Here is a 23,253-nt window from a genome sequence, read left to right as displayed (position 1 = left end):
CTTTTACGTATCCAATACATGTGCAGGGCTTTCAAAATTCTGTTTAATTGAATTATATTTTCTAAGTGTTCAAAATCAGATATAAGCATGCAAGTTTTCATCTAAGCTGTTAATAAAAAGCTTAAGGTCTTTCAAATAAATATAACTGAGCAAAAATGTATTCTTTTGTGTGTTTTCCTATGATCCGAGAATTTAAAAGTTCATAAGCCACGTACGTATCTTGTCTGTCTTCTCTATGCATTCGGGTTTATCTGTGTGGAAGTATTTTCCCCTCCATTGGTGACATCTTAGCGTAGGCAGATGACACGCTTCAGCAGCATAGAAATGCTCAGATGACCCACTGTCTGCCTTACAGGTTGCTTGGAACAAAATGTACACGACCTGCAAAAGGCTTTTGGAATTTCCAGGAGGAAACTGTGTAACTGTATTCATGGTAAGCCATGACGATTTGTGTGCTTTCTTAGGCGGCTTCCACCAGCAATGGGAAGCACAACATCAAGTTTAGCACATAAAAAAGCAGGAGTACAATACAGGTTAAACCAGGCTGCCATACACCTGTCTTAAACGGTAATTTAACTGACAGAGGGAAGCCAGAGATAACAATAGCTTCCTAGTCGTAAAATACATCAACGCACAGTTCCTGCTCTATACCTTGATTTCCCTTTCGCCTTCCCCCCCTTCGCCTTCTCCAAAGCCACTGCATGTGGCTAGCAGACCTCCTTGCTTGTCCTAAGAGGAATACACAAATCTTGGCAACTCCAGCAGTTGAACAGTACAGGAGGTTATTTGTGCACTGCGCTACATATGATAAAACATCGCTACTTTTCCAGAGTAATGCTAATTGTCGTGTTTGACGTTAGAAATTAGCGATCTAATTCTGAAACATTCTAAAGCAGACCAAAACCATAAAGGGTAAACAGCCTTCATATTAAAAGAGCCTTCCCCCCCCCCCCCCCCCCCCCCCCCCAGACTGCCAGTGACTGTTGCAAACAAAGGTTTCACAGACTAGCCAAGTATCTGGGCTAACTGTGTTCTTCCTGCCATATTGGGTAGCTGATATGGCATCACTATTGTTAATGCTGAAAAAGGTGTAAAAGCATGAACACCACTGACGATAATACATTATATCTAGTTATTTTAAACCTGGGTGACTACAGATCCATTAGTAGTGCAGTGCATCGATTTATTTTTATCCTATTAAAGCTGTAACTTGCCAGTTTATTATCACAATATTTATTTTCTTCAACTGTTAAGAACCATATATTCCCCTTCACTGCAACAGAAAGCACAAAAGCCTGCAGACACAGACAGAAACTCAGATTACTACTGGTCTTGCTACTTTGACTACGGGTCAATATTGCAGCAGGGAAAAGGAAACTAAGAAGCCACTGTCAGAATTAAAGCTGCTAGAAGGAAAGAAGCAAAAAAACCTCTGAAATAACAGAGTATCATATGGGAAAGGGGCCAGATAGATAGCATGTGGAAAGATGAAAGCGGCATAGCAGGCAGCAAGTAAGGAAGGTGGAGGTGGAACTGAGCGAGGAGGTGTGCCAGCCTGCAAAGGAGTAGGGGAAAAACAGAGCCCCTAATCCTGGAAAATGGGAGGCCGTGATGTGGGTGAGCGGACGGTATGGAATGCAGAGCAAAACCCATAACGTGCACCATCCCTGACAGAAAGTTACACTACGTCGTCCTGACAGTTCTGAGGAACGTGAGCGTGTCCAGAGGACTTAAAGACTTCAAGGACAAAGAAGCTTCTCTGTCCCAAGGTAGGTATCCCATCCCAAGAGGAGCTTCTCCATCTCAAGATGGAGGCTTCTCCATCCCGAATCAGTGGGGACAGCAGACGACTCCAGGGCTGGCTCAGCTTTCAAATGAAAAGGAACTCGATCGGATTACTGTGGTGATGAACAAAGCTTTCCAACTCTGGGCTTCAGAGGAGGTGCCTTTTGAACTTAAAACCCAGGCTTTCCAGCAGTTTTACTCCTCCTCACTCTCTCTCCCAAAGTTAATTTTTTTTTCAGAGAACTGCAGGTGTAGGTTTTCCTTACCATGCCCACCAGCGGTGTTTAAAATGAAGATATATCCAACAGCTGGGCAACCTTCCTGTGGCTCCCTAGAGAGTTAAGTTACAAATCCTAGTGCTGAAAATACTCATTGCTTATATTCACACCCACCACCAGTGTCACTGAAAGACAAAATGTGACTGATCCACCTAAAATTAAGCGTTTGTATGGCAGTTAGAAAAGGCCTTGAGGCCAAAACGGAGGTGGTGCTGGGCATCAGCCCTGCCGGGCAGCTTTGCAGGTAACAGAAGGCAAACACTGTGGTGTTTTTGTGTAAAATAAAGCAGTGTTTTGGTCGGGGACAAGAAAAAATGAGCGCAGCCATCCCATGTCTTGTCTTTAGCCTATCGCACACAGGTGTGTGTAACTTATTTAGGATCTGGTGGTTTTGTGTGGGGTTTTTTTAAACCCTGAGGTTTTAAATGTTGTGGCAGGTTTGGACAGAGAAATTTTATTTCCGGGGGTCTGGACGCTGGAAAATAAAATAATAATGAGGTGAAGGTAGAGTTTTCCTCAGCTGCTGGGTAAGTCACTTTCAGAAACCCGGCTCTTGGGCGGCAAAAACCTTGCGAGCGGCTTCGGCGGCCGAGGCCGCTCGCTGAGGCGGAGTCGCGTAATGGCGGCCGCCGCGGCCGCCCCGCCCCTTTTACCTCACAGCGACGCGCCCGCCTCCGTTCCCCCCCCCCGCCCGCCGTTCCCTCCGCCTTCCTTACGGTGGCCGCGGGCTCGCCGGTGGCGGCCGGTTGTTGTCCCCGCTCGGTGGTCCGGCCGGGTCGGCTTAAAGCGGTGAGGTGAGAGGCCCAGCCGGGTTATCGTCTTCGTCGTTTTTGGCGATGTCCGAGGGTGAGCAGGCCCGGCGAGGCCCTAGCCCGCCTTTTCACCGACAAACCGGGAGCTGGGCCGGGCCCTGAGCCGCCCAGGGCAGCGGGGTAACCCCGCAGTAGGCGCTGAGGAGCCGGCGAGGCCCGGAGCTGCCCCGGCTGAGGATGGGGATCCTCTTCACCAGGATATGGAGGCTGTTCAACCATCAGGGTGAGGAGCAAGGCGGCGGGGGAGGCCCTGTGGCCGCGCAGGTGCCGGGCCGGGCCTGAGGGCGATCGCCGGCTGGGTGAGGGGACGGGTGCTCGCCGCTTGGGAAACTGCTTTTTGGGGGGAAGGCGGGAGGGCTCGGTACGGCCGGGTTGGGTAGGGAAGGGGTGCCAGCCCTTGTAAACCGCCATAGCTTTGGCCACCGGGGCTAAAGGGCGAGGTGGCGGCGCTCCCCTCAGCCCTGGCCGGAGGGGAGGGGGTTGGCCCGGGAGGACAATCTGCGGCCCGAAAAGTTGGGGGGTAACCTTTTCTTTTTTTTCTTTTTTTTTTTTTTTTGCCTCCCCTAAGTCACGGGGAAGCTCGTTTCCTGGAAGGTGGATGTTAAATTATTAACGGGTACCGAAAGAATACAGCAGTGTTGCGTGGTAGCGTGTAGTTTCATCTTGTTGTCTGCAGAGTAGGCTTTATGAACGGGTTTGAGCGATAAACCTCCCTGTCTGGCAAAATTGCTCATTTGTGTAGTAAATATTATTTGTAACGCCTGTCTCCTTACAGTAAGGTTTTAATCAGAGTTGTAACTTTAAGTATAAATCACATGCTGACGCTCTTACCCATGTTTATAAGGTCTTCTAAATTTGATTTTGAGTGAACTTCAGTATGCTTACACATGCACGTTGAATGTCCCAATGATATGCCCGTTAACACTTAGTGCAAATGCAACAAAATATTTTTGTCTTGTAGCATCCAGCCCCACTTCAGATCTTCTGTTCCAGCTGATTTCCTAACATCCACTATGCTGGCAACATCACACCAGAAACAAAAGTTCCTAGTTATGTGGGGTCAGGTAAGCAGATATTTTTACAATATTGTGCAGTTATGCAAAGTTATTAAAACTGGAATTTATATTTGATGGTATATAAGACAACTCTGCAAAACCACACAATATTGATAAAACCAAGAAAACCCCACTTACCTGACCCCTATCCCCTCCCTCTCTCCTCTGTGATAAATCAATGCAAGTGTACTTTGCTAACAGAAGGAATTGATCTCTGGTCGTCTGATGCTTGGGCAGATTTATAATGGCTTTTTGTTGCCCTTGTGGACCACTGGGGAGGGGGGGGACGGAAAGAAAGCCCCTTCTCACAAAGCTTTTACTTGCATGAATAGTCCCGTTGAAGCCAAGGTTATTTGTGCAAGTAAAAGTTGTGTAATATAGCTGGGAGCAGGCAGTGCTCGCTCGTCCTGGAAATCATAAATTTGAATGTGCTTGACAACACCAGCTGTAGAATTCAAATTCAATTTTGTGATGTATAGGAAAGAAGGTGCTAAATAGAAACAATAATTGATTCTGGCATTGAGCTCCAGAATGTGTTCGCGTATGTGTCAGAGCAGTTTTGTGTAATCCTCATTGGTTCATCTAAAACTAAATTGGGTGAATGCGTACTGTAAAATATTCGTAGGCAAATCTGTTCTCCAGGTTCCAAGCCTGCTGAAGAGAAAAGAGGACACTGAGGGAGACAGGTGGGTCACCCTGCTTACAGTGCAAGTTGCTGTGGTTTTTAACAATTCTTTGCAAAGAGATTAAGAAGTTGCAGGCCATAATAAAAGTATGGCCTTGGAAATGAACATTAAACATGCAAGCATGTGTTCTGGAGAGTTGCTGTAGTTGGGGGAGAATAGAGAGTACAGTCCGTTACAATCCACAAAAATTTGTAGAAGCTTGGGAAAGGATTCCAGCGTGAAATTGCTCTAGCAGTTTAGAGAAGGAAGAAATCCGCATGTAGTCTCTCAGAAATTGTTCCTGTAGATGTGCAGATGGGGAAAAATTGACAGTCACTTACCTGCTCAAAACAGTACATGGGTTTGTACACCTCCACAGACAAATGAACTTTTAGGTATGGTCCATGAAATGTGTCGCCTGAAGTTTGGCAGTGTTTGTTTAGGAAATTGGACTAAAATGCAACACTAATCTTGTTTCATAACACAGTTGTTATCGTGATAGCAAAGTTAGCTATGTGACTTACTAATGATATTTTTATTTCAGAGCACAAAGTAATCATTGTTGGCCTGGATAATGCAGGAAAAACCACCATTCTTTATCAATTGTAAGTATGAACTGCAGGTGATGTTTCATGTATTTCAAGGTGGGCATTGTATATATTACTCTGACTTGCTGTTGCTGCTTTCCCTGTTAGTTTTTACTTTGAGAGCATTACAGTGAAGATTACTGAACAGTATAGGTGTCAGTGGGTCAAAGTGTGTGTTTAGAATTTGGAAAGGTCTGTATTTTGTCTGGTATATGAATAACATTTTGTTCAGAGCTTTTGTTTATTGGATTACATTGCGATTACCACTTAATCACAACTGCCTTTGGTGTCACCATGTAGGCTGTTTGCCAACTCCATAAAATATGGTTCTGTTGAGGGTTGGCCACAGGACAATGCTGCTAAACCGATCCATGCCACAGTGTGTAAATAGTAAACAAATTCTTCTGTGAGTAGCAAAGCAGTGAAGCTTGACCTCTCCCTGCCAAGACTTGTGTCCTGTGTACCGAGATGTACTTTCATATCATTTGTGGTACAGGATGACGGAGGAAGGCTGAGCGCTGGCTGAACCCAGGACAGCATAGCTCTGCAGCTGGTGGCAGCCCATGCTGTCGTGCAGTTTTTGCCTTTAATAGTGGCATTGACTTTTGTTTGTCTTGCATTAACCTTGCTGCTGGTTTGCATGAAACTTGAATGAGCTTCATATCTCTGGTCCTCAGCTGCATTTTGATAAAAGGGTACAAATTTGCCCACAGACTCAGAAGTTTCTAGGTGGGACAGGCGACTCAAGGTCTGTTTCTAACAGAAACAGTTGTGTGATTTCTCATGTGAAGTAGTCTGGTACTAGGAAGTGTTCCTGAGTCAGTATGAGAAATAATTTCTGTTAAGTGATGTGGCCATACTGGTCCAATCCTACACTTAAAATATGCTTTCTTAAAACGTTTGGGTTTTGTTAAATTATGGTCTGCTTTTGCCTTTCTGAAACGTGAAACTCGTGCAGCATTTCCAGCCACTTATGCCCTAGCACACTCTGCAGAGAAAGTGAAAAGATGAAGGTGGTTGTCATTATTTAAATTGGGAGTGAGAGATTTTTAAAAAGCATAAATAGAATAAAGAATATTTTTTAAGACTAGTAACTGCTGCAGCTGAGGGCCGTCCTCAGTGCATTTTAATGCTGCATGTGTCTTTCCACTTCCTCCACAAATGTCTCATGATTCTTCTCATCTTCTTATTTCTGCAGTCTCAGTGTTTTCTTTTCTCTTTTGTACAGTGGATCTCTGTATGCCTCCTTTTCCTTTATACCCGTTTTAGCTCCACAGGACTTCCCCTTTTCTCTTCTTGTATTCCCCTTCCCCTGTTTGCCGCTTTGACAGACCTCTAAGCCCTGTACTCTGTTCCTCCTGCTTGACTCTTCCTTAAACCCTACCTCCATCTGTGCATATCCCATTTTTTCTCTTACCATTTCCTTGTGGCAGATGAGTGTCCTGAGCATGACTGAATATGTTTAACTCTTTTAATAAGAGATGGGCAGAGATAACTAGCAGGACAACTAGTGTTGGTTAGTGCACCAGCTGTTACTTTGATGTCGTGAAGGGTCACAGCAGACGTTGGAGTGGTGATTCTTCTAACAGATCACAGCAGCTCCATAGACACTTCATTTCTTCCCATTCTGGTATGCACATCTTCTCCCTTCCTCCCTGTCCTCAGGTAGCAGTAGGATTTTGTGATCAGGTGTCTAGAAATGCCATTAAGCTTCATGCTCACCTTGTTTCAGTGGGGAGGAGGGAAAAACCCACCTATCGTATCGCAAACTGCAAGATGCCAGCAGTTTGAATGCGAAAGGCTGCAGGTTCAGTCAAGGAAAGGGGATTCATGATATGTCTCTTCCAAGCATTAAAAGAACTCTGTTAAAACCAGTTTTTTTAAAAATGAAATTGGCCACAGGCATCTTCTTATATCATTGTTATCTTTAATCTGATTTTATGGTTCTTTCTTCTGATCCTTCTCTTTCCCTTATATAGTTGCCTTCAAATGTGTTTGGTGAAAAGGTTTCTTGTTATATGCTGCTAAGACACTGGGTTTCCTTTTCAGAGCACTGGACCATCCCTTTATCTCCTTGGTTTTCCATATCTTCTTCAAGAAATATTCTAGCACTGTTAAAAGTCTTAAATTTCTGTCACTGTTAACTGAAAGCTCTGCTAAAGGTTCAAGAAATGTTCACTTAACATGAGAAAATATATCATCAGAAGAAAAAATAATTAAGTTCTTTGAAAATGGTTGACATTTTCCTTGAAGCTACTTTTAATTTTTTTGCATATCCCAGACAGCAGAGTTTAAATAATTTGAACTTCAGGAGTATCCAGGGTACTTGTTTGGTTATCACTATCGATGTGCAAGTGGTGGTCTTAATGACAAAGTTGCACTCAGTATCTCTAAAACAAGAGATTTGAAATATTTAATGTCTGCATTTGTCTCCAAAAAGTAGTGTTATTGGACTGTGCTGAAAGGAGAAGAGGAGGAAGTTTGGCCGTAAAGCAACTGAATCGTGAAGAAAGTGGCTCTTAGTGGCCTATACTGGAAGGAGAGCGAGGTGTAATATGTTTGGTGGAGCTGGATGATGAGCTGTTTTTCTGCAACCTTGGAAATCTTGTGGCTTAACCACATTCTTGAAGCAAAACAACTGCTCTCTCCCATGCGTGCCAAAATCAGCCTGGAAAAAGGAAAGCTGACTGCTTAAAACAGCTTCTGAAGCAAATATTCTCTCAGCTTTATGATTTAATTATAATACAGTTTTGTTCATGAATGCTCTCTCAGCTCTATAATTCAATTATTACATAGTTCACTGAGTCCTTTTTTTAACACTATTTTAATTTATTTTTATTCGCCTTCCACTGTCAAACCTTGTCTCTATTTGCTGCATAAGGAGTGTTCACTATAATTGTCCCACTAAGCTTTCTACCTCGGAATAACCATCAACTTTAGTTTTGATAGAAGTAGGTCAATTTGAAGTCCTAAAACGCTCAATAATGCAGGTAACTTGCCAGTTTTTGCCATTTCTCACTGAGTTGCTCTCTTCCCCCTGCAGCTCCATGAATGAAGTGGTGCATACCTCACCCACCATAGGGAGTAACGTGGAAGAGATAGTGGTTAACAACACGCGCTTTCTGATGTGGGATATTGGAGGGCAGGAGTCTCTTCGTTCTTCGTGGAACACCTACTATACAAACACTGAGGTGAGAATGAACGCCTTGCTGGAAGACTTAGTGTGACCATTGCTGGTGAAGGGAGTGCAGCGTACCCGAGATCTGTACCGGACACCCTTCCAGAGGGCTGTGTTTGTGCTTTGAATGTAACCATAGCTACTTCAGGGTACTCCTGTTTTTATTTTTGAAGTCTCCTCCTTAGCAAGCTGTTATACTGCTCGCTTTTACTTTTCTTGTGTAAGATGCATAGTATGGAGTTGCAATTAAAAACAATTTGTAAGGATTCTGTGGCTGGGGATCTGTGGCCTTTAGGATGGGTACTCAGTTTGTCTCGGTATTGCAGATCCCCATGTTCACAGGTCCTCCCTTGTGGACCATGATGGTTCTATCTCTGTAGCAGGTACTCTAAAAACTGTCTAACCCCTCAGGAGTAAGACTGAAAGCCTAAAAGTTTTCCTTCAAGACTCTGGGAACTCTGTCTTGCAAGCTCCCGTGACCAATTTACTTAAGCACCCCCAAGAATTTTAAGAGCTCTTTAGCAATGAAGTTGCAACACATATATTGAACTTGATTAAAATAATGATTTAAATCAAGGTTTCCTATGCGTTACCAAATGCGGTTTTAAAAATAAGTTATTTTTTATAATAATTAACTTTGTTCTCCTGTGCTTCCCTATAAGATGCTATGATGTGTATCTGCATGTATGGTCTTGAACTATGAAGCTTGTGGGTTTTTTTTAAATCCCTTGCAAATATCTATTTGCATGTTAGTATTCAAAGTAGAGGGAGAAAGCTGATACCTTTTTAAGGCTGCAACAAATTGTTTGAGGGATCTGCGTGCTACCTCAGTTATGCTAAGCAAAGAACAAAAACAGATCCAGGATTATAGAGAAACGCTTGCTTTCAATATAAATTTTTCACTTGAAAATGGAAAATGGCAAGTCAAAATATGTGTCAGAGCTACCTTTGTATACAAGCCATGGCATAAGCTGTAAATTGTACCAGTGCTACGGGTAATCACGCTCTGGCTGGGAGAAGTGTGTCTGGAATAGGGTGGTATCTGATAATCCAGCTGACTGTCTAGATAATGTGATGGGAACAGTAATCAGTTCGGCTGACAAGTGTGTGGCCAGAAAGATAGAGTTTGTTCTCTGACTAACTTTTAACTTTTTAAAGTTTGTGATAGTTGTTGTGGACAGCACAGACAGAGAGAGAATTTCTGTGACTAAAGAAGAACTGTATAAAATGTTAGCACATGAGGTGAGTAGACCCTGTGTTTTCTTTGTTTTATTATTTATTGTGGGTAAGATCTGGATGATACATGTTAAGGGAAGCAGATTTGCAAGCTGTTTGTGAAAGTTCTCACTTATGCCTGCTAGCTGGAGGCAGACCAGAATGGAGAGAGGCCTCTCCAAGTGAAGCCCAAGGCAAACATTAACAGTCACATTCTCCCAGCTGTGGGTAGTACTGTATCAGAGCTGTCTTGTTCCTGCTAGAGGCTCTGTCTTTTGTGAAGCTCGCAATAAAGCTGTAAATTAATACCAGATTACTGAAGAGGACTTCCACAAAAATAGCTTTTCAACTTCTGAGTACTTCAGTGAAACAGAAGTCAGGACCTTTAAATGACTTTTGTGGTTTTTATACTTCAATCCATGTTAATAGCTGAATGAGATTATTTTAAAAAACATTGTTTCCTCCAACAACTTAATTACTATTTTTGATAGCTTCATGGTTGCTTGATGTTTTCTGTTTTCATAGTGAAACAGATACAGCCTTAATAATATGTCTTAGAGCAACCAGCTATAAAACTGAAGAAACGGACTGCATATAGCTATAGCAGCCGTCATTCTACGTGTACATGGAATTACAGAATGAGAGTATAATTCGCTAACTTGTAAAGACCCCCTTTAAAACTGAGCTCTGTGTCAGGTCTAAAACTGAGCTGTCTGGGTGTGATTCAGAAGTACTGTACTGCCGTGTAAGCCAAGGAGCACCTATTGCATAACCTGAATGTCCCAAAGACTTTAATCTAGCCACGCAGTGCAGCAGGACCAAAGCCCTGATTTTTACTAAAGATGTGTTTGTGTAAGGTTGGCTACTGCTGAGACTCGTAAGACAAGTTAAATGGAAACTGGATCAGTTTGTATGAGATGACACTGAGCTTCCAAATATAAGTGTCAGAATACAAAGATGTGCATAAAATGGATGGCATTGTATGCCAAAATACTATGCCTATATTTAAACTGTAGCCACTGTTTAGTAGATGACTGCAGGAAGGGCAAAGACTGCCTCTGTATTTCCTTTGAGTGACCATGGTAATCTGAAGCATTTGAGAAAAAACAAGTGCTTTGCCTAGTGTCTTGAATTTCTAATTTGCGGTATTTAAATGAAAATTATGTTTAATAAGATCTAATAAAGTAGGTCTGACTTTCTTGGTTTGGTGGAGTGTTAAATGTAGCATGGAGGGACTGTTGCCATTGGGCCTGCTGCTGTCAATTTCATAAATGTGCTCTTCAGTCTGTTGCAGTTGCTAAACAAAAGTGCATCTTCTGTTTTGTAATCTTTAAAGGAAGATGCAGAAGTTGTTAACAAACTGAATTTGAAATGAGGGAAGTCTGGAACTCCAAGCAGCATGAATGCCCTTGCTTCGTGTTGGGAGACTATTTCTGTGCTCCAAAAGCACCCATCTAACAGTAAAGATGCCCATTGTTTTACAACAGGATGTTTTCAGTATATTCTGCTAACTCTCCAGATGCTATGCTGTTTGAAGAGAACAACAATACATAAAAGCTGAAATGAAAGTCAGGTGTTTATTTAGAATAGGTTTTCCTTGCAGTCCTTGAAAATCTTCTATTTCTGCTAACCAATTCAATTGCATTTTTGTTAAGGCAAAAATGAGTTGCTCGGGTCAGTTCCAACTATTTTCTGGCCAGTAGGTCGTTTGGGAATTAATATTAGTGCTTGTAAAAATTAGCACGTCTGATAGGCATTTAGGTGAATGAGTTGTCTCGGCTTCCTGGGAAGACCTTTTTACTTGTGGAGGGACAGATTTTCAGTAATATGTGCCTGCACTAGTGTTATTCCAAGCAGTCTGAGATACAATAAGCTTGCCCCTAGAGTTGCTGTTCTCTAAATTGTTAGGACTGATATTTTAAATATTGCACAGGCCGTATAAAGAAGTCTATTGCAATCTGCTTTTTCACATAGATATCCATCCTTTGATTCTAAAGCGGTGTAAGTGATGATTTTCTACAAATTCTGTGTATCCTCTAAATAAAATATTGCTGCAGCTTGCTTTACACTGTCAGTGGCAGTCTGAATGCTTCTTAATCGGTAGGATTTCCCTCGCAGAGGGCTGCTGCGCAGCAGAGCGTGCTTCTGGCTCTGGTGAGCCACGCTGCCAGGCTGGGTGCCAGCATGCACGCTGCTGGAGCTTACTGCAGATAGGCTTGGCAAGGTTTTACCAGTGCTTAAAAAGTTCTGGTGGGGTAGCCCACTCTTGCCCCACCTAAGAACTGCTGCACAGTCTGCTAATTTGGGACTAAAATGAATCTTAACAGTGCGGTAATACATAAAAGTGTGGCGTGTGGATAAAAGCCAGGCTCAGGAGAATGCAGTGGTTGGTTTGGATACACAGGCAGGAATGACCTGCAAGGTCGGGGTTAAACGGGAGGCCTTGACTGTTCGAGGTGTGTGGTGTTACTGCAGCTGTGCACACAAGAGATACAGGGTGCCTCTGATCCTCACGGAGCACAACAAAATATTCTACCTGGTTTTACAGATCATCATAGGCAAAAATTGGACGTTTGGTCTGCTGGATCAAAGGATTTTCTGAAGTTACATGTCAGTCGGCCTGTAGTGTTTTTATAGTTTAGGTTTTTTTGCTAGGGCTTAAGGTTCTCTGCTTTGGTATCACTTCTTTTGCCTCTGAGGGCTGATTTATAATCATCTTTTTTCTTCTTTCTCCCTAGGACTTAAAAAAAGCAGGTTTGCTGATCTTTGCTAACAAGCAAGATGTTAAAGAGTGTATGACAGTAGCTGAAATATCACAGTTTCTGAAACTAACTTCAATTAAGGATCACCAGTGGCACATTCAGGCATGCTGTGCTCTAACTGGAGAGGGGTAAGAGTTATCCTTGTCTGTAGGAGGGGAATCTTGAATTATTTTGGTATTTTTATTGTGGCGTTTGGTTTTAACACACATTCCTCTCCTGTCAATAATAACCTTGCGCTTAAAGATCTTTGGGCTCAGAACATACCGATTTAGGATCAGTGTGATCTGAAAACCAACTTTCACATCAAATCCACAGTCTCACCTCATAGTGATAAAACTTAATACGATTTGGGCCTAATGAGGGCAGGGGTGAGAATAACGTAAAACCTGTTCTGGTTTATTAAGAGTAATCATAATTAGAGATAACTTCAGTATATGTCTTGAAGTGCTGGGATCTGAAGTCTCTCACCAGTAGCTTGCATAATAAGATCTAGGAAATACTGCACTCTGAGTGAATTGTTTCTGGAAACAATGCCTTCAGTCAGAATTACAGAGTTCTTGGGAAGAATTTAAATTGGTGCCATGGAATTTTCTTTGAAGTTATCCTGTGAAGTCCATGTATTCCTTAAATTATCTCTTTTGTTTACAGACTGTGCCAAGGACTCGAATGGATGATGTCAAGACTTAAAATCAGATGATTTTTAATGACCTCTTTGCACAGACATTGCTTAAAAAGATCTGTACCCAGGATTACCTTCACAGTGGCAGAATTAATGGGTTAGATGTATTTATACTGAACTTATTTCAACTTTATTTTCTACATAGATGCACACACACATATGTGTATATAAATTAAGACCGTTCAGCAAAAAGGAAGATGCAATTGATAGCTCCAGTTTGGTTTCCTTTTTGTTTTCCTCTGAGGATGTGTTTAAAAGCTGTGATCAACCTTCTTTTCAAGATACAGCCACTCAGAACAGTCCAATGTCGAGCATGGTGAAGATGAAGTGAGAGGAAGGAGCTTTTAATTTTGAGTTATATTATTCCATTGTAGTCTTCTCTAGTTGAAGATGTTGGCTTCATTATTCCAGTAAATTAGCAAGCAAATCAATGGCATAGATATCAACTTTCCAGTATTTTTAAGGTTACTGATGTTACAAATGCAAAAATATTTTCCTGTACGTGTACTGTACATATTTGTGTATATTTATACCTCAATTTTAGGTTGATTGCAATCTGTTCAGACCAGTGTGTAAAGCTGAATCAGTATGTTGACAGTAGTACTAATATTTGACATCGCCAATGTGTCGCAACTTCTTTTCCGTTGTTACCTGTATGGCTGTAACATCCATCAGACAGTTGGCTCACCACAACTTTATAAAGCAAACTCTCTCTTAAGACCATTGCTTGTTTTTCACATGATTTTTCAGTTAGGGAGGATGCCGTAATGGATTGGGGCCTATGGATTGAGCTTCAAATTACAGTGTCGGCAAACAGTAAAAATTTGCCAAAGAGTTTAAAATGAAACTGATTTTCTTTTTTTATTGTAGTCATCATTGGATTAGGTGATCCCAAAAAGTGCGTGTCGTGCTCTCCTATGGTACTGCTTTTCTTTTTTTGCAGTACTGTTCATTTATGATTCAAGTCTGGTAGAAGTACCTTTAGCTGTCATAAAGGGAAAAATGTCTTTTTTTTTTTCTTTTTTTTCCTTAACCAAAGAAGAGGCACAAAAGTATGTTTAAAAGTCCCACTGGAATCTTGCGAAACAAGTCATACTCTGTATTAAGTGTTTTTCAGAGGAAGGCACACTTCTCTAATAGCATAAAATGTATATATATCTATATGCAATGGATGGAACTGGGATGGGGAACAAAACAGATTACACTACTTGAAAAGCTGAAAGTGACCCCTTGATGATGTTCCCACAGAAGGTCCAGGGCAGTACTTCTTGAAAATATAACTCCCTTGCATGGTCCCCAGGTGAGTTATAAAGAAGTGTCAGAACACTATGTGATTATCTTTTCTTACTGTAGTACCTAATGGGATGGATGTCCCATACAGAAGTTGTTCAGAGTTACCATTTTAAAGGATACAGGCTTTTCAGTGGGATGACAGTTGGATGGTTTGAAATGTCATCAGTATTGTGAAAGTGTACGTAGCCTTAATCATAGGCTTTTATGCTGGAGATGTATGTTTGGGCAGTATAGCAAAATTAAATAAAGTTTTGTTTAAGATGTCCTTCCCTTTCTTAGCTCGTACATCTGGTAAGGATGGAAAAGACATTTTAAAGAAAAAGCTTAGTTTGAACTTTTTAAGGTGGTTATCTTTGGTTATGGGATAATCTAGTCAGAGCAGCTGCCTTCCCATTTACCTGCTTCACTGGGGATCATGCTGTGAATTTGGGGAAAAGAAGGGAGGCAATTACAAAAGTCTGTATTTAACAAAGGCAGGTAGAGAATTTAACTTTTTAATATATTTTTGGTATCTCTTTATGATGCTCACTGGCTAGGGAATCTGCTGTCTTTGTTAAACATTTTAATGTGTACATGCATATATTTATAGTGCATGCACATAGATATTGGTATTTAACTGGTGTATTGCAAAATGTATAAATGTTCAAAGAAGTAACGATTTAATGCAAAGACTCTCAGTTTATCTGATAGTATCTTCAAGAAACGAGCTCTGTTCACACTTGCATATGAAGTGGAATTGTACGTTTTCTAGTCTTAAAAAAGAAAAGCAGATTTGCTTATAAACTGAAGTGTTTGGTTTTTGAGTCTTATGTCTTCCCTTTCATCCCTTTAAAATATTTTGCTTTAGTATTGTTAAATACTGCGTATTTTTGCCTGAATCTGCACAGGTTGTATGTGTTGGGGTTTTGTTTGTTTTTAAGAAAATGAGTTGTTCCTGTTGATGAGAGAAAACTCATGGAGCGGTATTCTGGTATCCGCTTCTTGCTGAAATTTGCTGCTTACTGCCTCCCTTAAGTTTGTAGGACTTAGTACGTCCATATAATGAAAGTGCTGTGGTTTCTTCCAGGTACGGCTTCGGTTGCAACCAGACATCTTAGGTTTACACAGAAGTAAACTTAAGTTTACTCTTTTTCCCTCTCGGTATCATGGCCACTTCTAGTTTCTGTGGCCTCCAAGGTACTGCGTTGTTCACTTCATCTTTGTTTCACAAGTGGCAACAGACCCTAGTAGGGAGTTGGAAATAACTGTACATGTGAAGACTGGCTGTTAAAACAATGCCTTTTGTGCCCTAAAGGGTTTTTAATCCGAAAATTAAGTCGTCTGTGTGTTGGACGGTGAACAATCCAGCCTTAACCTACTACAAAAAAAGTGTGTGTCGTGTCACGTATGATGATGAGTTTTCTATCTATTTTGTGATACCATAGTATTTTAGAGGGTAGATATGCTCTTCAGTAGCTAGAATTCAGCGGTGGCCAATGCTTACTGACGCATCATGTGCCTGTTGCATTCTTGACTGGGGCTTAGAAATCAAAGGAAGACACCCCTTCGTTTTAAATGCTGGATTTGCAGTCTCTGTAAGGATTATGGATTTTGTCTATAATAGCTGGGCAACTCTGTCACCCTGTTGTAAACAGAGATGATGATTCCAGATTCTTACCTTGCATGGTTGGTGTGATCGTGCTTTTAAGTGCGGCAAAGCATAGCGAAAGCGGAATAGCGTTATCCGGATGTTGCAGTGGAAGCTTTTGTAGGAACTGTTGTCTGCCTGGAGGTTCTTTGTGAGAACAAGTGTGTTTACTCAGATACTAACAAGATGAACGTTAGAAGAATATACAAGTATATACCCTCATGGTAGTGTTGTGGCTGTGATGGTTCTTTCCTATACACCTTGCCGTTTGTGTTGAGTTAGAAATGTTTTTAAATTTAGTCGCCTAATAGAGCTGGAGAAGAGCAGACAAATTCTTCAACGCACAAACCCTTTTTGTATGTGCTTCTTGTTCACAGCTTTTTTTCTTTTCCCTGTAGGACAATTCACATTTTTCTCACAACTCTGTCCATAGAAAAGCAAGTTAACTTTGTATCAATGCTGCGTTCAACTTCACTGGGTTGTTGTTTGGAAGTGATTGTCTTAACATGAGTCATGACCTTTATTTGTATTACTGTTGTGTTTTCACGCCGTGTGTGTTGTGTTGCCTTGGCTTTCAGCTAAAGTTTAAGATTACTTTGCCTTTGTTCTTCATGAAATTCCTTCTTAGGATACTACACAGAAAAAGGGAGGGGTCTTTAAAAATGGTTATTTAAGTTTATGCTGCAGAATGCCATTTTACTAGCAAAAAAACTATAGCAGTAAGTCATATTTCAATAATCTAATGTTTGAAATGTTTCTTTTGGTTTAGCAGATAATAAACTTGGTAAATCATCTCTATAATATGCTGCCTTGGTGATCTGAAAATTATGCAGGTTTTTAATTGTGAGGAATGGTGGACTATAGAGCTTGGAAAATGTGAACAGGGACCTACCTAGCTTCATTTTTTCATTTTTTTTTATTATTTTTGTTTCCAGGGAGGCTTAATAGCTGTTTTCCTATGCATTATACAGTATGTTCCTAGGCGTAGGTGTGCATGTGTGAATGTTGAACATATCTGATGGGCACCTTCTACAGTCTATGCAGTTCAAGTGCCTAAAACTAAGTCAGTGATCATTTTTTTTCTTCCTATGCTACAATTTCCATTTTTTCTTAAAATAGATATATTTCTATAAAAGCATCTAAATGTGTGTAAATGAGTGTTTTTTCCCCTCCCTACACACCGGTTTTAATATGCTTTATGATAAATCTATTTGTTACAGTTCTTTCTGTCCTCTACATTCCAGGCACTTTTCCATTTAGCACACATCACATAGCTAGCTTGCTTTGTGAAAGGAAATACTAAATTTGTCCTTGTATCAGATTGGTTAGCTGGAATTCTTTTCAAGGAACGCTTTTTAAATAACTTAATCCAAGAATACTTGGCCTTGTAAGCATCCTCATGTGAGTAGTTCCTTCTTAATTGGCTAGTAAGACATTAACTTTGCGACTGTCAGGCCAATTATGTCTGAAAAATAGTTTTCAGCTAATTCAAATGAATGTAATGTGAAGCCTTTAGATGGTGCATCATTGAGCATTACAGGACAAGAATGATTTGATGTCACAAAGAATGGCACTAAGAAAGAAAAACGTCTTTGCATATAGTTGTGATATGTATTATAAATGCAAATGTGACTTGAATATAATTGTTGCAGTGACTGTATTAAATGTACAAAAATGAGAAATTATAAGTGGTTGCCACTAACTTTTTTACAGTGTGCTTTAGAATCATGAGCAGAAATTATATTCTTGCCTTACTAGGATTTTACTGGTTAATTTTTATATTGTACAGAAACTTTTTTTGAAAATGTTCTTCACATCAGATAGTAGTCTTTATTCATAACAGGATCATACTCGTGTACCACCCTTAGCCTTTTAAGCCAGATTTGTTGTGAGTAAGGACACAAGTTGCGTGGGTTTTTTTTTAAGCTTTTCCTATTTGTAAATTAGCTGATAGTGAATTAAGTTAGAAAATGCTGCTTTACCTAGAAGGCTATAAATCATTCTTTATAAATCATCAGCTCAGTGTTAATCTTGTCTAAATATTTCCTGCATCAAACACTGTGGAGGGTAGAAGAGGTGGCCGAGAAAAGACACATTCTCCTGCGGAGAGATTCAAAGATAAAAAAACCTACACCAAACCGAAACATAAAACCTCACGTTGGAAGGCCTGAGCACTTTTATGGCTGATAAATTGAATAATTGGTAGTATATGATAGAGGAATGGTAACCGATCCCGTTTAAACTCTGTCTCTGTTATGTTTTCATGAATGTTTTCAATGTGTCCTCAACTTTCTTACTACATTCTTTTCCAAACCCTTTAATCCTGTAGCCACAGTCCTGTACTCAGCCTGTACGTGCTGCTTGAGATCCAAGTCTGCCCTTCTGGCTCCACGGGAAGGGGGAGCAGCTGTCGGAGGGAACCGAGCTCTTTGTCCTTGGACTCTACCAAGTACTGTATTATAATACTAACCTCCAACACTAAACCTACAGTTCTTTGAGTATAAAGTAAACTTACCAGAGTAGTATACTAACGATACAGTTACATTCTAGTATAATCTGTCTGTTTTTTACAAATGCAAAGTAATATCCGTATGTATAGCCATTAATCATATGACCAGGGTCATACTTCTTTTGATCACTTGTATTTTGTACTTCTCTTTCTAAAAAGTTTGTTGTCTTTCTGAAAGAAATGCATAAAGTATGTGGCTAACACTGATACTGCAATAAAGTTTCATTCCAGAACATAAAAAATTATGGCTTCAGATTAATACCAAGACTTGGAAGGGCTGGCGTTTCCCAGCTTGAGAACTTCTGTGTCTGAAACTTATGCATGTTTATTAAAGTAATTTAGTAAATTTTTTTATAAAGCTATTTATTGTAATAAAGTTCAATTATGATTCTATTAAGTAACTTTTCCTGAAATTTTATCAGAACATTCCTTGAATGTTTCCACCTTACCTCTTTCTGTCTTTCCTGGCTTTTCAACTAAATGAAAATCAGATTTTAAAGGAACTCATTCAGTTCTTTTAATTCTTCTTGAAGAAGTGAAACAAACACAAACTTGGTCTAGAATTGTTGGGGGGAGGAGCTCTGTACAAGCATATATATACGCTTTTATAGAAAATGTCAGAATTGCTAATTCTTGAAAACCTACCAGTATTTATTATTTTAAGATGAAAGCCCCTGTCAAAATTTTACTGCTTGCGTTAAGCCTTTTGTGTGTGTGTGTGTCTTCTGGTGAAACTTTTCAAGCAAAGATATGATTTCTTACCTAGTACATGGGGTTGTCTAGGTGTTACTGGAGTGCAGTGTGCTGTTCTGCCAAACCTGTGATGACAGGGTTTGTATTGGGAGATTGTTTGGCATTTGGGACAAGTTTGGCAAGAAGTATTTGTTGGGTGGTTTCAGATAGAATGGAAACTAAAATTAATGGTGAAATGCTCTTTTCCTGTAGAAAATGCTGAATTCCAGTGGTGTACCACTCCAGCATATTCACACGTCGCGTGCTGGTATTTGCAGCCTTGTGAGTGGTGGGGGATTACAGGTAACTTCTTAGAAAGCAAAAGAGGTGAAACCAAAGCTGGGTTAAAAAATAACTTTATCATGTTGCTGGTCAGCTCTGCAACCCGAACAGTCCTGTTCTGTGTGTGTTAATTTTGGACTTTTTGCTTTATTTCTAACTGCACAATATTTGTATCAGTGTGGTAATCTTGTTGAATAGCTTTTCTATTAACTAACGCATAGGCAGATGATGTTGTTAAGTGAGTTTTGAGGAATAAGCAAGTGCATCAACCCCTCTATTACGATGGTGTAATAGATGGTGGAATGCTTTTCCATACTCTTTATGCTTCTGCCTCTGACTTTAGCTGTGTGTAGCTGAAGTCTTTTTCCTTTGTGACATACTTTCCCTGTCTGGGTGGGCTTTGTCTCCAGCTCCTCTGTGTCGCTGGCTGGTGTGTGCACATTGCACGCTGCCATGCTCTTCCTGCGTACATTTTTTGCCAGTGGGTAAAGGAACGGTGAGCTATCTTCAAAGCCGTGCCTGCTCTTGGGCTGCCTCCTGCTTGTTTCTTTTCCTCTTAACTCAGTTATTCCTTAACTTTGCTATGACTTTCCTGAAAACTCCTCTTGTTTTTCTTTTGAATCCAATTAAATATAAGGTGATTAAAAAAAAGAAGACACCATTATCACATATTTACTTTTGTCTGTTTTAGTACAGGGGTCCTCTGTTCATTCCTCGGGCCACGTGCCTGTGGCCTGCCTTGCATCCCCTTGGTGCTGTCTAATCTTAGACTATAGATCACCATGTTGGTCTATAAAAAAATACATACAAAATGAGTATTTCCAAAGGTTTTTATTCTGGTATGATAACATTAAATACCTTTATTCTCTTTAACTGCACACCAAAAAAATGTTTGCCGCTGCTGAACTCTGACTATTTTACTTCTGTATCCAAGAACTGAATATCTTGTGTAGAACAGGCCTGCTGAAATAAGCCTTGGCTTAGTCACTTACATCTGGTGTATGAAACTGTAAATAGGCTTTTTAACAGAAAATGCTGCTACTTTTTGGCTTTTTTTCTTGACTATATGAAAGTTAAAGACTGCTGTGTTCTCGTTAATTGTTTTTCTTTAAATTAAAATTACAGGTCATGTTACTACTCTTTTGTTGCACAGTCTACATTGATTTATTCTCTCTGAATACAGCTCTTTAATATGAGGTTGAATTAGATGCAAAGCTACAGAATGGTTAACATCTTCAGAGTTTACTTTTGTTATTAACTTTTTTGTTCTGTCTTGCTTTTTGCCCCTGATTGTTCTGAATTGGAAGGCTTCCCCCACCCAAATATGTATGTGTGTATATATATGTAGGCATATTATTGGGGTTATGCGAAGGGATGCAGATCATGGAACAGTAACCATGACAATTGTCTAATTTTTTTGTACGTAAATGAAGATTTAGTATAAATGCTGGTACTGTTGAAGACTTGCTTCTGAGGTCCTTGTACTGTTGAATCCTAACAGACACCCCGTTATTAGCTGTATGTATAGCTTTGAAACATGAATTAATGGATGCATATTAGAGCTGTGTAAACAACTAATAAACATAATTGTTTGTATTAAGTTGGCCAGATAACTTCTTCACTTTAGACTTACCATACCATTTTCAGAGTAAGCTTGACAACTTGTTTTTCAAGGTGATGATATATATTATAATAATTTTGAATTTGTTTAGCATAATACGTTTTGCCAGTGTAGCTGATCCTGTTTGCAGCAGTTCATAAGCATTGTTTTTTAAGCCCATGGGTAATGATGACATGGACGTGTGTCTGGTTTCATCCTGCTGCGATGGTGGTCGGTCAGCTGGGGGATGCTGGCCTCAGGAGTGTTAAGCTTGCATCACATGAGGTTGTGCTAGTCACAAAGTCTTCCCTTACTGTTGCAACACAGATTTGTGTTGTGGTTTTAGAAAATCCTCGGTTGTATACAGTGTCCTAAGCAACAAACAATGCAACTACTTTGTTGGTTGAGAAGTGTTTATTATTTTTTTTAAAGGCTTTAAATATATTTGACAAGATACTTGAGTACAGGTAGCCGTTGTTGGTAGCACATTCCTAGAAGCAGTGTGCTTGTATCAGTATGTGTCGAATCTCTTTTGCTCCAAGATGCCAAAGGTGCCGGCTGTACTATTTACACTGCAGTGAACAGGCTAGTTGGTAAATGAAGGAAAGTCTTGAATTTTACTTGATACACGAATCTTCATAAGAACTTCCAATACCTTCTTTTTCATCCAGACATTTGTAAAACATGTCTCAAGAAACAAAGTGAGGAGAATTATTAGTTTCTTAAGAATGCGTTAACATAATAAGGGAAAGCTGCTTTCCAAAGCATGTTTTTAAACTGTAAATTTTCTCTCTCCACAGAGTAGCTCTTGCATGTGTCTGCCAGGTGCATAAGAGAAATCAAAACTGCTGTGAGTTAATAAAGTAATAAATTGTCGCCGATCCTTGTGTCGTGCCTATACTTGTTCACGACTAGCACTGTGCAAGATGCCACGAAGGAGCCGGTAGCGCAGTTCCTCAGCCCATTGATCAGTCGTGGAGGGTCTTTCTGCTGCACTGGGTGAGGTTTCTCGTTGGTAACCGTTTGCCTGCTGTGTGGTGTGAGTTGATAAGACCACTAAGATCCACTTTTACAGGACCTCAGATATCCAACGTACCTTTCTCTGCCACACGGCTACACTCTACTGATCACATCTGGACCTCGGCATAAAATACGAACCTGTGCTTATTTATGCAAGAGACAAAGTGGTTAAAACAACTGGTTTTGCACAAAATGCATTAGCCGCTAGCTCTTAAGCTTTTCATCTGCTGTAGACAGAAACTCAGAAGTGCACAGTTTTTGAATAACTGATTTTGAAGTTACCCCTTTTGTATTCCTTTTTTTAATGTATGTAAGACATGGAGATAAAGCAACATTCAAATGGTATGATATGGGCATTTTTGATACAAGATCTGTTTGGTTTTTTTTCTGGTTCTGGCAGCAGCAACCCAAGTCCAGTTGCAGACAGCAAATCCCAATGTCGCTTGCCCTCTGGATGTCTTATATGAAGAACCCTTTAGCGATCTGTGCGCTGATAAACTGCTGCAGCCAAACCCTGTTTTTATCAGTGGTGGACTATTCCATAAAAGTAAACTCCTACAGAGAGGAACAAGCCTGTCTTCGCCATCCTGTGGACAAGAACGGCCTGAATCCAGGCAGAAGTTTTTCTACCGTGTGTTTAGACTATTAATTCTTACCTTTCCTGGTGCCTTTAAGGAGAATCCTGGCATAATGCAAAAAATGCGCCTATTTGGTAAGTTAGGTAGCTCTTAACTGGGATAAGGTGGGAAAATCCTATTCTTACACAGGATTTTTGCTGCCAGCCAGCAGCGACAGCTGCTATTTCATGCTGAGCCTAGCAAAGGAGTGAGAGGTCCAGGACAGAGGGTGGCTGGGGCAGGGAGAGGGGGAAGGCACTTGGAGGTTACCTGGGCTTCAGCTAAGTTGAGATTTAAAATTAAACCTTATTTCTGATTTTCCGAAAGCAAGAGGTCCCTCTGGATTTTGACCAATGGGTTTCTCCTCCCCTTTCCTCCTTGAAGCCCTTGGGGAGAGACAGCTCAGCTTTGCAGGCCCAGTAATGTTTTCAAAAGCTGTTTCTGCCTGGAAGTGTAATACAGAATATATGGTGTGGTACAGATTTATAGAGGCAGAATGAACAAAACTATTGTTTTTCTGTTTGTCAGCGGTGGGCACAGATTTACTGAGGGGACTA

General features: G+C 40.5%; 1 protein-coding gene across 1 annotated transcript; it reads left to right on the top strand.

The window, feature by feature from the left end:
- Positions 1–2,768: 2,768 nt before the first annotated feature.
- Positions 2,769–20,599, top strand: ARL5A (ADP ribosylation factor like GTPase 5A). Its single transcript, XM_049799036.1, is given in 8 exon segments — positions 2,769–3,098; positions 3,837–3,885; positions 3,888–3,939; positions 5,140–5,200; positions 8,226–8,373; positions 9,519–9,602; positions 12,314–12,465; positions 12,986–20,599. Coding segments are annotated over 8 exon segments (618 nt in total). The 5' UTR covers positions 2,769–3,075; the 3' UTR covers positions 13,035–20,599.
- Positions 20,600–23,253: the final 2,654 nt, after the last annotated feature.

The sequence above is a fragment of the Accipiter gentilis genome, chromosome 1 (genome assembly GCF_929443795.1).
Source record: "Accipiter gentilis chromosome 1, bAccGen1.1, whole genome shotgun sequence".
Classification (NCBI taxonomy): domain Eukaryota; kingdom Metazoa; phylum Chordata; class Aves; order Accipitriformes; family Accipitridae; genus Astur; species Astur gentilis.
Note: the sequence above shows the minus strand (reverse complement) of the source record. Positions and strands in the feature narration are given on the sequence as shown.